This window comes from Anser anser, assembly GCF_964211835.1.
Source record: "Anser anser genome assembly, chromosome: 2".
In the NCBI taxonomy this organism is placed as follows: Eukaryota; Metazoa; Chordata; class Aves; order Anseriformes; family Anatidae; genus Anser; species Anser anser.
In genome coordinates, this window is record NC_139721.1 from 114694103 (window position 1) to 114704789 (window position 10687).

Below are 10687 nucleotides of genomic sequence, written 5' to 3' on the forward strand. Positions count from 1 at the left end.
GAAAGGGAAGGTCAGGCTGAACCAGCCAACAAGTCAAGTAGTCCGGGCTTCTGAGAATTAACATTTCTGGAAAAGTGGCAGTAAGAATGTCTTTGTGTAAATAGAAATTGTTTTGTATTTCAGTTTTGCTTAGAAACTCATGTTTGACTTACAATATTTGTATTTGTTTCCTTTGGGTATATGAGGTTCAACTTGGTATTTATCAAAGGTCTTTCTTGCTGTAATGATACATTTCTATGCTCTTAGAAGTAAAGGAACGATGGTTAAATTGTTTTTTACAAAAAGATACTTTATTAATTTTTTGTTACTGCAAGTGAATGCATTGTTTTTAATGAAGCCCTATCTGCTGTTGAAAAGGACAATTATTTAGGAGAGACCCACTTTGCACATATTTCTGTGTTTGAAATTTGATCAAATGACCAAGGAAGGATTTTTGAAGGTATTTCTACATTTCATTATGAATTCTGTAGAAAGTCTCAACTTTTATTTTTGCCTCAGAAGTATATGTCTGATATAAAATTCCCTTTTGGCAAAGAAAAGAGATTCTAGGATTCCACAAATCCAAATTCTTTTGCTTATGGCTATGTCCCAGTTGAAGCATTAGGTCTTCCTCGGAGATCTTTCACAACCAGGAATATGATTCTTTCAACAGAGTATGGTGCACGTAAGTTGCCTGTTTAATCTGGTTAGTTCTCTGGAGATGGGAAGAAATGTGTTGTTCAGACCAGCAGTGCTAATTCAAAGAGACATAAAAGGGAAGAATCAGACCCCAAGTTTGCAAGCATGCAAGTTTAGATGCTAGTGCAGTGAGAATGGTTGATCAGTTAAGTTTTTTGTTTGTTTGTTTTTGAAAAGAAGACAGTTATATTTAGTCGTATGATTTTGAAAGATGTATTTTGGTATTCTCTCATTCACATGGTATATTTCTTCTTTCTTTTGGTATGTGAGGGGAAGGTAAATCAACTGCGTGTTTTGTGGTTTGGTTTTTTTTTTTTTCAAAGCATTATATTTTTGTTTTCATTCCTTGTTTGGAGAAATGGGAGAAATAAAATTAACAAAACTTCGTTTGCACCCCCATCAGACAGTAACTAGCAGCAATTAGAAAATCAATTGTGGAGGTAGTAGTTAGACGTCTTAAAAGTAATTGCTTTACTTTTTTGTCTAGACCTGGAAAAGAAGTTGAGTCCTTTAGTCTCTTTTTTTTTGTCCTGTCAAATAATAATGGTCTGAAAAAGCAATCAGATTTCTCAATTCACAGACTTTCTCTCTGTTTACCCTTACAGGGGTCACAAGCGCAAACTGGATGAAGATGATGCTGCCAGTGAATCCAGTAAAGAGTCTAGCAATGAAGATGAGGAAGGAAGCAGTTCTGAAGCAGATGAAATGGCAGCAGCACTTGAAGCTGAATTGAATGACTTCATGTGACATTCATGCAGAAGATGGAATTTGTATTTATATTTTACTTCTCATAAGCAGATAAGACTTCAGATGAGTCCCTTATGTCAGTACTCAATGTTTTTCCAAAATGTGTGTATATTTTGCAAAGCAACACAAGAGTTGACACATTATTTTACAAAATCAGAAATAGATGTTTTTAAGATGTTTTACTAAAGGAAAATATCCTTTTTTTTAGACAAAAAAAAAGTATTAAATGGGACTTGGTGTGCTATGCCAAAGACATGTTATGAGCTCTGCAGAACCTTCATGTACAGGACAGTTACAAAAAAAGTAATACAAAGATTTGTGATTTAACACGCAACAACTTTTCAAAATATTGCAGTTTGTGGTTTATTGGTTACAATATTCAAAAAAAAAAAAGGGGGGGATTAAGAGAGAAAGTAGATGGAATTGTCTGAGTAATACAGCAGGAACCTGATGAACTGATCATCATTTTCCATGAATAAATGCTATCAAATATAAAAGGATTTTTAAAAGAAAAAAAAGAAAAAGAACAATTTATATTTGTATAGAAACAGAGAATGTGATATGCAAGCTTTGTGAACTCTGCACTTGACCCACCTGTCATTTGCTTCTAAAAGAGTACATAATGATCAGAACTCATGTTTTTAAGTTACTTTGTGGAATAGTTGGGTTCATTAGGGAAACACTTTAGTTTTTTAACTTTTCTTCTCTGTAACCAGAAATTTAGCACAGCATACTGTGTGATCCTGTACTGCCATAAGAAGCATATTCACCCATTTGTGTTCTTGGAAAGAACGAGTGCTGCTTCAGTCTAGATAGGATTTAATTTCTTTGAAAAGAGATTTGATGTAAAGTTTTTGTATATTCTATTTCATATTTGACCCACAAAACAGATTTTCTTTCATTTAATAAAAATTCATTTTGTAGATTGTTTCCCTTTCCTGTATCACAAAGTCAGTAACAAGAAGTTCATTTGCTTCTGCCAATCACAATGCACCTTTGCATGTTATTTTCCCTTTACTGTGCATGAAAACAATGAAAAATGTTTGAAGTGAGCGTGAAGTTGTAGATTCAGGCACTTAACTGAGCCAGAGAAGAGAAACGCTATCTCTGAAAATGACCTTTTCTTTGGTATGTGAACAGTATGACACTTTCTCTTCTCTCTTTGGTTGACCTATTAAGATACCGTAGGAGTTATTACTGTGGCACTGAATTTCTGCAGCTAGTTCTATGGTGTATTCTCAATGGTTAGCAACTGGAGAGACATTCTTTTAAAGTCTGGTAGCAAGAGAATGCTCATTAATTCACATGTTATGATTAAAAGTACTTTCTGGTGCAGAAATGCTTTGTTTTGCCACTTAACGGTACAAGTGAGAGAACATTTCAGTAGACTCTTCTGGTGTACAAAGGACAGACTAGTTTTTAAAGCTTCATAATGACGATAAAAGGATGAGAGAGAAAACAGGAGAATCTTCTCAGGTTAATACTGCTTTTCCACTTCAGAATGCAAGGTCAGCATCCATGAGATAGAAATGTTCTCAGTAATAAAATATTAAACTTCCTGGACATTTACATAGGTACCACATAACTGAAGCCTGCACTGACTTGCTTCCTAAGCTTTTCATGAAAACAAGCAGGACTTCTCCAAGCGAGTTGAACTGTTAACAGAAAACAAACAAAAAAGACTGCAAAAAAAAATCTAACAAGTCAAAATATTTTTTTCAGCAACTTTAATGCACCCTCCCCAGGTAGCGGAGGATGATTCCCTTCCATTAATCTAAATGTCAGGGCTGGTGGGTATTTTCTGTTTTCTTAAATTTCTAGTTGAAATAATGTGAAATAATACCAGCTTTGGGGGTCACTGTGAATGCTGCAAATGATTTCACAACATGAATTTCAGCAGGGAATCATTTTGGCTGATGGTCTCTGCCAGTGACACAGCTATGAACATAAACACAGCCAGGGAACAAAAATGGGTAGATTGCTGTGACTTCAGTGATGTTCTTATCTTGGTTTAAGCTGCTCATTGGGTACCACGTTCCTGCGCAGCCAGCTGTCTCAGTGCTAAGTGGAGCGATTCCACACATGCAAAACTTGAAAAGCTTTTTGGTGTGAAATGCTGTATCCTGTTCCCAGTTTTATTTTATGGCTGCCACTTTTGCTTTAACTACTATTTGTGTGTGTCTGGGCAAGAGTCCTAAAAGCGATCAGCCCTCTGCTAGACTCAGTATTGTCTGGGACCCCTGTGTAAACACCAAGCGAGAACTCTCCTCCAGACTGTGAGAACTGCATCTATCCAGGGCTCTGGTACCAGCAAAGACTCTTCTGTCTGTGTGGGTTTTACAGAAGACTGCAATGAGTACTGCACACAGAGGCCCCAGGGAGCAGGCAGCATGCTGCCAGGATTGCAGCCAATCATTCCCTAATGACTGTTACATCACAGGCAATGCTTGTTTTGACATTAATTATTTAGGTAGCTCTAAGAACCTTAGCTCCTTAATCCTCGGGCTGTTGGGGGGACCTAGTTTGGGGGTTTTTGAGAGGTACTAGCATTGTTTGCTGCCAGAGTAATCCAGCAATTCAGCTTGCTTTCTGTTTAAAAGTAGAATCGTGCTCATTTTGGTACCTGTTTTGAGTAAACTGCTCACCAGACGCTATCTCTACAGACGGGAGAGAAATGGAAACTGAAAATTGAGTAGATGCTAAGTTGAATGCCATGGCCAACCTCCCCATAAGAAGCCTTTTGATGTATGAAATGGTCACTCCCACTAACATTTTGAGATGTAGGAGTATCCTAGGAAAGGCAATAAATGTGCTTTGTGGAAGAGCTTTTAATTCTTTATTAAATCTCCACCTCTCCTCACTAGCTGTTTTATCTTACCTTCTTGATCATCCTACTTGCATGTATCTATTGTATATATTATTGTATCTACGTGTTAGCTAGCTATCAAGGACCTACTGCCGGGAAGGGCTCTCTCAGAGCAGACCTGAAGCATGGACTCCTGTTCAGTCTGTTGGACCTACCAAGCAGTGCTGTTTTCTGAAGGGGTACCAGGCATGGAAGTGAGCATAGAAGAGGCGTACAACGCTTCATGAAGCTTTCTGTAGACACACTTACTGCTGACTAAGAAGGATGGTTTCTAAGGTCTGACAGCTGTTTAAGAACAGGTAAAAGCGGTCAGTTCAATTTAAAGACTGACAGTTTTGCTTTTTCCTTCTTGATTTGCCCTAAGCAGTTCTTAAGAGAATGGGAAGACATCCCAGCTCTGTGTAGGGTTACGTAGGACCTGTGATAAAAGCAAAAAGCATTGGGTAGTGGCCCAAGCTTTTTTCTTTGTGCTTATGTGCTGGAGGAGGGGAAGGTGAGGGAACTTGTCACTTGACACTGAGATATGAAAAACCAAGTACGCAAATACTTCCCCTGTCAGGTTTTGTGCATATGTGGAGTGGGCCCGAGAGTCTTCTCAGTGTTAGGTAGTAACATCCTCTGCAGAGGGTGCAAAGTCTCAAGTTTCCTTCTTGGCACTACTGCTTGTAAAATAGGTGACTGTCTTACAAGTGTGAAAATCCACACACTCAAAGTTGGAGCTGTACCTAAAGATTTCTCAGTTCTGCCTATTTTTACTACAGCAAACGCTGCAGTAGATGACAAGTCAGAGAATGAATATATAGTGGTCCTGTTAAGGAAGTGGATAATTTCACGGAGCTGAAAATTCAGCATGAGAAGCCTCCCATAAATTATTAAATCAAGCTTATCCAAAATGTAAACATTCATGAACCACTTTTAGTTAAAAAGCAAAAGCACAGATTCAAAAATGGTTTTTTTTAATCACTTCCTGAAATGCTGGAGACTTCACAAAGCTGGTCAAGGTAAGTCTCAGTTTCTTCCAGGCGGGCAAGTACCTCCCACAGTAGTTTTAATGAAGAGTCTTAGACTATCTTTATTTTATATGTATGAACCACAGCAACAGCAGTCCAAATATTACAAAGAAGTGAAACCACTGCCTCTACAAAGTCCTGAGCAGGGGAAGTGGAAAAGGAGGTGCTGGTCTCTTCTCCTCGGTGATCAATGACAGGACACACTAGGAACAGCACAAAGCTGTGCCAGTGGAGGTTCAGACTGGGCATTAGGAAAAATTTCTCTACTGTGAGGGTGGTCAAACACAGGGACAGGCTTCCTAGAAAGATGGCTGATGTCCCATGCCTGTCAGTGTTCAAGACACATTTGGACAATGCCCTCTGTGAATGCTTTCATGTAGAGGGAGGAACATCTTTATTCCTCAGTGTCATACACATCATTACGATAAATGAAAAAACTCACCTTGCTTCTGGCCAAGGCGCCCAGCCTATTCCCAGCAGCTGTACGGTCATTTTCACCAAGAGCTAGGACAGCTGCTTTCCTGGAGCTCCGATGGGACCACATGTACTGCTGTGATCTTTCTCCTCAAAGGACAAAAATGGTGTCTATTGTCATCAATCTGTGCATATACACAGAGAAAATCACTGAACAACGGTTGAGGCTGAGTTGGGAAGGGACTTCTGGAGATCATCTAGTCCACACCACCTGCTCAAGCAGGATCAGCTGGAGTAGGTTGCCAAGGACTCAAAACCAGTCCGGTTTTGAGTAATTTGAAGGATGGAAACTCTGCAGTCTGTGTGCAGCCTGTTTCAATGCTCAGGCCCCTTTCACAATAAAAAAGGGTTTTTTTTTCATGATTAATGAGGGGATGTGCAAGGAAAAAAATGAGCACGATTGCTATTGCATATATCACACGCATCCCTTAACACATTCCAGTATTTCTTCCAAAGAGGAATTATTAAGTAGATTTTAATACATACGTGGTGGCATTTTTTGAGCCACTTGAAATTTCCATATGGGAAAACAAGTTTTGAGAAGGTTGCCAAGCATTTGGTTGGAGGGCAGAATTGCTAGAATTGTGGAGAAGCAGAAATGAGCTAAAAGCTTATGTTTTTGCACAAGCACTATTTCTGGTATAGCCAATTATCCCTTTCACAATACAAGGCACTTTCTCTTTTCACCAGAGGAACAAAGAGAACCTGTGGTCTGATCCCAGGGCACAATGGGTTTGCTCATATACCCCGAGCCCAGAGCATTAAGACCATTTACTTGGCAAGGTGGGAGCTGATGTTGAGACAGGTTTTGTTTGTTCATGCAGCAGGAGACAGGTTTGATGTGTTTGCATTACTCTACGTTGCTGAGATGCTCTGGCACTCTTTAAACCCACTGGAGTTCTCTTACCTTGTAGTTTTCATGCCCAAAGTGCCTGTGCTGCCACATTAATGAATCGTGACTGATTTCCATGAGAAAGAGCTCCCTCGTCAGAGGATGGTTCCCTCCCGTGTGATGAATTCTCATTCTTTCCACTCTTTTTCCTCATTCTGTTTCCTAACAAGACAGGGAGCCTCATCCAGCAAACATAAGCATATATGGCATTTCTGAATATCTCCGCCCCAAGAAGAAGATGGAATGATTTAGCTATCGGGTAGATTTGGAGGTGCTTTAAATGTTAACCTGTAACATGACAGTGCATTTTGCGGCCACGTCTATGGGATGGACATCTATGTCTGTGGCTTGTGTGCTGCCCTGTTCCGCTGAGCTGCCAGCTGTGAGCCAGTGTGTCTCACAGGGAGGAGACTGGGAAGAGGAAGCGGGATGAGGCTTTCCTCCTCGTGCATCCTTCTCCAGGGTCAGTTTATTTACCCACCTTCCTGCTGGTATCCTCCAGAGCCAAACTCTCACCAGGGCTGGTAGACAGTGAGTGTAATACAAAGGCATATTGGTTTAACACGGGATGACAAAACATCCATCTTCTTCTGAGTTTGCTGCAGGACTTCAGCAATGCGGACGTCTCTCCTCTGCTCCTCACAGGAACAATTAGAAAATGTCCTGCTTATTCCCAGGACACCCCAGAGAGCTGAGTTCCCTTCCACGTCCCTTCATTACAAGAGACCAGCACCCCCAGGAATGTTTGCCTGCCTCGTCTGTCAGATTTTGGATGTTGTCGCTCTTTCACAACAGCCAAGCTGTTCTCACCAAAGCACCTCCTACTGTTGCTATTGATCAACTGTCAGCAGCAAAGCCTGGAGGCAACAGCCTCCTCCTCACCGTGCTGCCTTCAGACCAAGTGCCGGTACTTTTTGGTAGGGAGTATACGAAGAAGCCATAAAAGCGTTTTATATTTTCAGATCTACTGCTATGGATGTGTATGACCCTTTCAGGACAAAAGTATTAAATGTGCCACTTAGTGCCTATATAAATGGTCCTTGGGAAGATCTCTGTTTTCATTAAGTGGATATGTTCGGTCCTCAGAGAACTCAGCATGCACTTGGGTGAATAAATGTTTTAGTAACTCATCTTTGTCTCTCCTAATCTTATAGCTGCAACCTACAGCAAAAGCTTTTTTTTTTTTCCCTTGACACATAATACCGAAAGAAAAATGTCCCATTTTATTTCTCTGTTTCTTCCTTTCTGGCCTTGAATGCAAATCCTTAGCCAGCCCCTCAGACCCCACAGACACCCCACTGCAGGGACAGGACCCCGTACGCAGCAGCTCCCTGCTGGCTCCAGAGGCATCCTCCTCGGCTCTCACTCTGCCAGGGAAAACAGTGGCACCTCTGAGCACATCTGAGAGCAGTGGCTGCGTGTCTTCAAGCACTGTCCAAGACAATTGCTGTCTGCTTCACTGACCATTGTCTTTTTCTCAGTGGTGGAAATATCATTTCAGCTGGTTTGTGCAACACAGTCAGCTTTACCCCGCCACTGGCTCCTTCTGTCAGTAATTCAAGCCACTTTCCAGCACTCCTTTTTTTACATTACACTTAAAAATTTCTCTTGCATTTTACACTTCAGGAGGCAGATAAGAGGTGAAAGCAGAGACCCCAGGCGGACTCTATGACTTGAAGAGAAAAGGAAGTCAACAGTCCGAAAGTTACGCATTGTCTAAAAGAAGTTGTCTATTGCAACAGAGGCTGTGCTTGGCATGCATTTAATCTGAATGGAAAAACCAGGCAAGAAAAGGTATCAGTCAGTCATTTTTCCATCTTGAGGTACAATCTACAGTTATTTCTGATGACTATGAGCTGTGCATTGGATTTACAACTGGGATTTTTTTTGATGGTTTTATTCGGTAAGATTGTAAGATCGTGATCTGAAGTAGCCTGTCCACACAAACAGGCTAGGTGTTATAAATATCTGCATGTCAGAAACCTGGGATGCTTTTAAGGACAGGAGGGGGAGAAATCTGAAGCAGTGAACAAAGGCTGTACACTGTTTCGTTACACGAGAGGGTTGTTGATCCATGAGAGAAAGCAGAATGGCAAAACAGCAGTTCATTGGACTAAAAATTGCCCTCTGTAGCATGCGCTCATGACCGCAGTTCAGCAAGCCTGTATTGGCCCAGCAGCTATTACTGTCCTCGTTACTTGAGCCAAAGTCTGTGATTAGGCCCTCCAGCAGAGGCTCCTGATTTGGTTTATCACAAGAAAGCAGCTCAGATCATCTGCATGCACTCTGCCCGAAAATGGGTACAAACCAGTGCACAGCATGGGTTAATGTCAGATGTGACCTTTCATTACTTTCACTTTAACTGCCTGCACTTGACAGCTGTGAGGCTAAGGCACTAATGGGCACAGTGTCAGTGCTGAGGAATTAGTCTGTGAGTAATTCTTGTGTTCTTCCCATTTCGTATCATGTATGTCATTACAGCGTTGCTTGGTGCCTTCAGCTGCTCTTGGCTCACTCAGAGCCAACAGGTTTCACATCCAATAGGTGCCACGTCCTTCCCAGCCAAGCTAGGTCTCACCTTAGGCACAAGGAACTTGCCCCCATGTCCAGGCTGCAGTGATGCTGGTGGTGTGCAAAGCCAACCCAAGAACTCTATAACCGTGATGCAGCGTCTGCACAATGAACATGTAAGATGTTCAAGGAACAACACCTGGCCATGTTTCATTGCTGTGACAAGGCATGTGCTGTGGCACAAATAGCACAGAAACAATTGATGGTTTCGTGCATCCTTCAGTAAGTAAACACCAAAAATGCTGCTTGTATGGGAGAGGACTGGTTTACAACTGAGATACAGCTTGTTTACCTCTGGTGCACCTAGCCTGGAGCAACTCCAGAGTGCTCACAGAACAGGGACCTATAAAGTCCCTACGCTTATGTCTCTGCAGAGGATTTGGATTTGGATCCAATTTCCCAGTTTTGGCCACATATGAAACTCAGGCCTTGTTATTAGGTCTATAAAAATGCCTTGTTTTTGCAGGTTCCTCCTATTGCTTGCTGTCTTTGTGATTAGCTCTAGTGCTGCATCACAAGTTTCCAAAAGGGCAGGTCCTGCCCTGTGAAAACTGCCCTGGCTCCCTTGACATGAGCCCTGAAACCCTCCAGCAGGGTTGTGCTGGCTGAGAAAGTGCTCTCTGACATCTCTGGAAGCTGTTCTACATTGCATCCTGGACGAGTCGGAGAAACTCAGATCTCAATTCAAGAACATTTACTGGGTCACTGTGGAAGCATGCAGTATCTTGAGACCTTGAGAGCACAAGGGAGAAAATACCTCCGTTGCTCAGTTTCCTGTTGTGACATTAAAGGCTTGATGCTTTTAGCTCTTGTGTTTTTATGTTTGCTTAGCTTTTCTTGAAGATATTTAGCTAATCATTCTAATTTAGTATATTTGTATCTATAAATGCAGCTGTGTAACTCTTGCAACACATGCTTTTCCTACAAAGCCTACTGTTACCAACTCTTTCTAGCTAGAACTGTGGTTTCTGGAGTCTACTAACTTTAAGAATTTCAATTTGCACTTTAAGAAAATATATACTTTTTTCTGTCTCCTTTAGGTTGTGAAGCAAAGTTTGAAAGTATGACTTGGCTGCATAGCAGCAACATGTATACCTGGTCATTTTTAAAGCTAAGTTAATGGCTTTGTGAGGTTTTACTTGCAATTTTGAATGTGAGGGGCTATGAATAGTAGTCTTGAGGCAAGGGGTTGTAAAGGTGTAAACAATGAGAGATTTCCCAGCTGGGCTGAAATGAGACTCCTTCAAGTCTTTTGTGAAATCTCAGCACAGCTCAAGAAAAAAAAATACATATAAGCAGCATGTGGGATGCAGTGTTGGGAACAGGTTCTTCAAGTGTTAACAAGTAAGCATCCTCCCTCATAAATTACATTCAAGCATTTTCAGAGCAGAGGATCTTATAAATATATTCTTTATGTTCTGATACGTGACATCAGGCACTGGTGGATGC

The 10687-nt window shown here is 41.2% G+C and overlaps 1 protein-coding gene across 3 annotated transcripts in view; it reads left to right on the forward strand.

Moving 5' to 3' along the window:
• CTDP1 (CTD phosphatase subunit 1) overlaps positions 1–2348 on the forward strand; it is a 96483-nt gene extending 94135 nt beyond the window's left edge. For all 3 annotated transcript variants that reach the window (XM_083822055.1, XM_083822053.1, XM_083822054.1), the window contains exon 13: positions 1284–2348. In XM_083822055.1, the coding sequence (XP_083678181.1) occupies positions 1284–1425 (142 nt within the window). In that variant the 3' untranslated portion in view covers positions 1426–2348. The remainder of the gene's footprint in view (positions 1–1283) is intronic.
• Positions 2349–10687: the final 8339 nt, after the last annotated feature.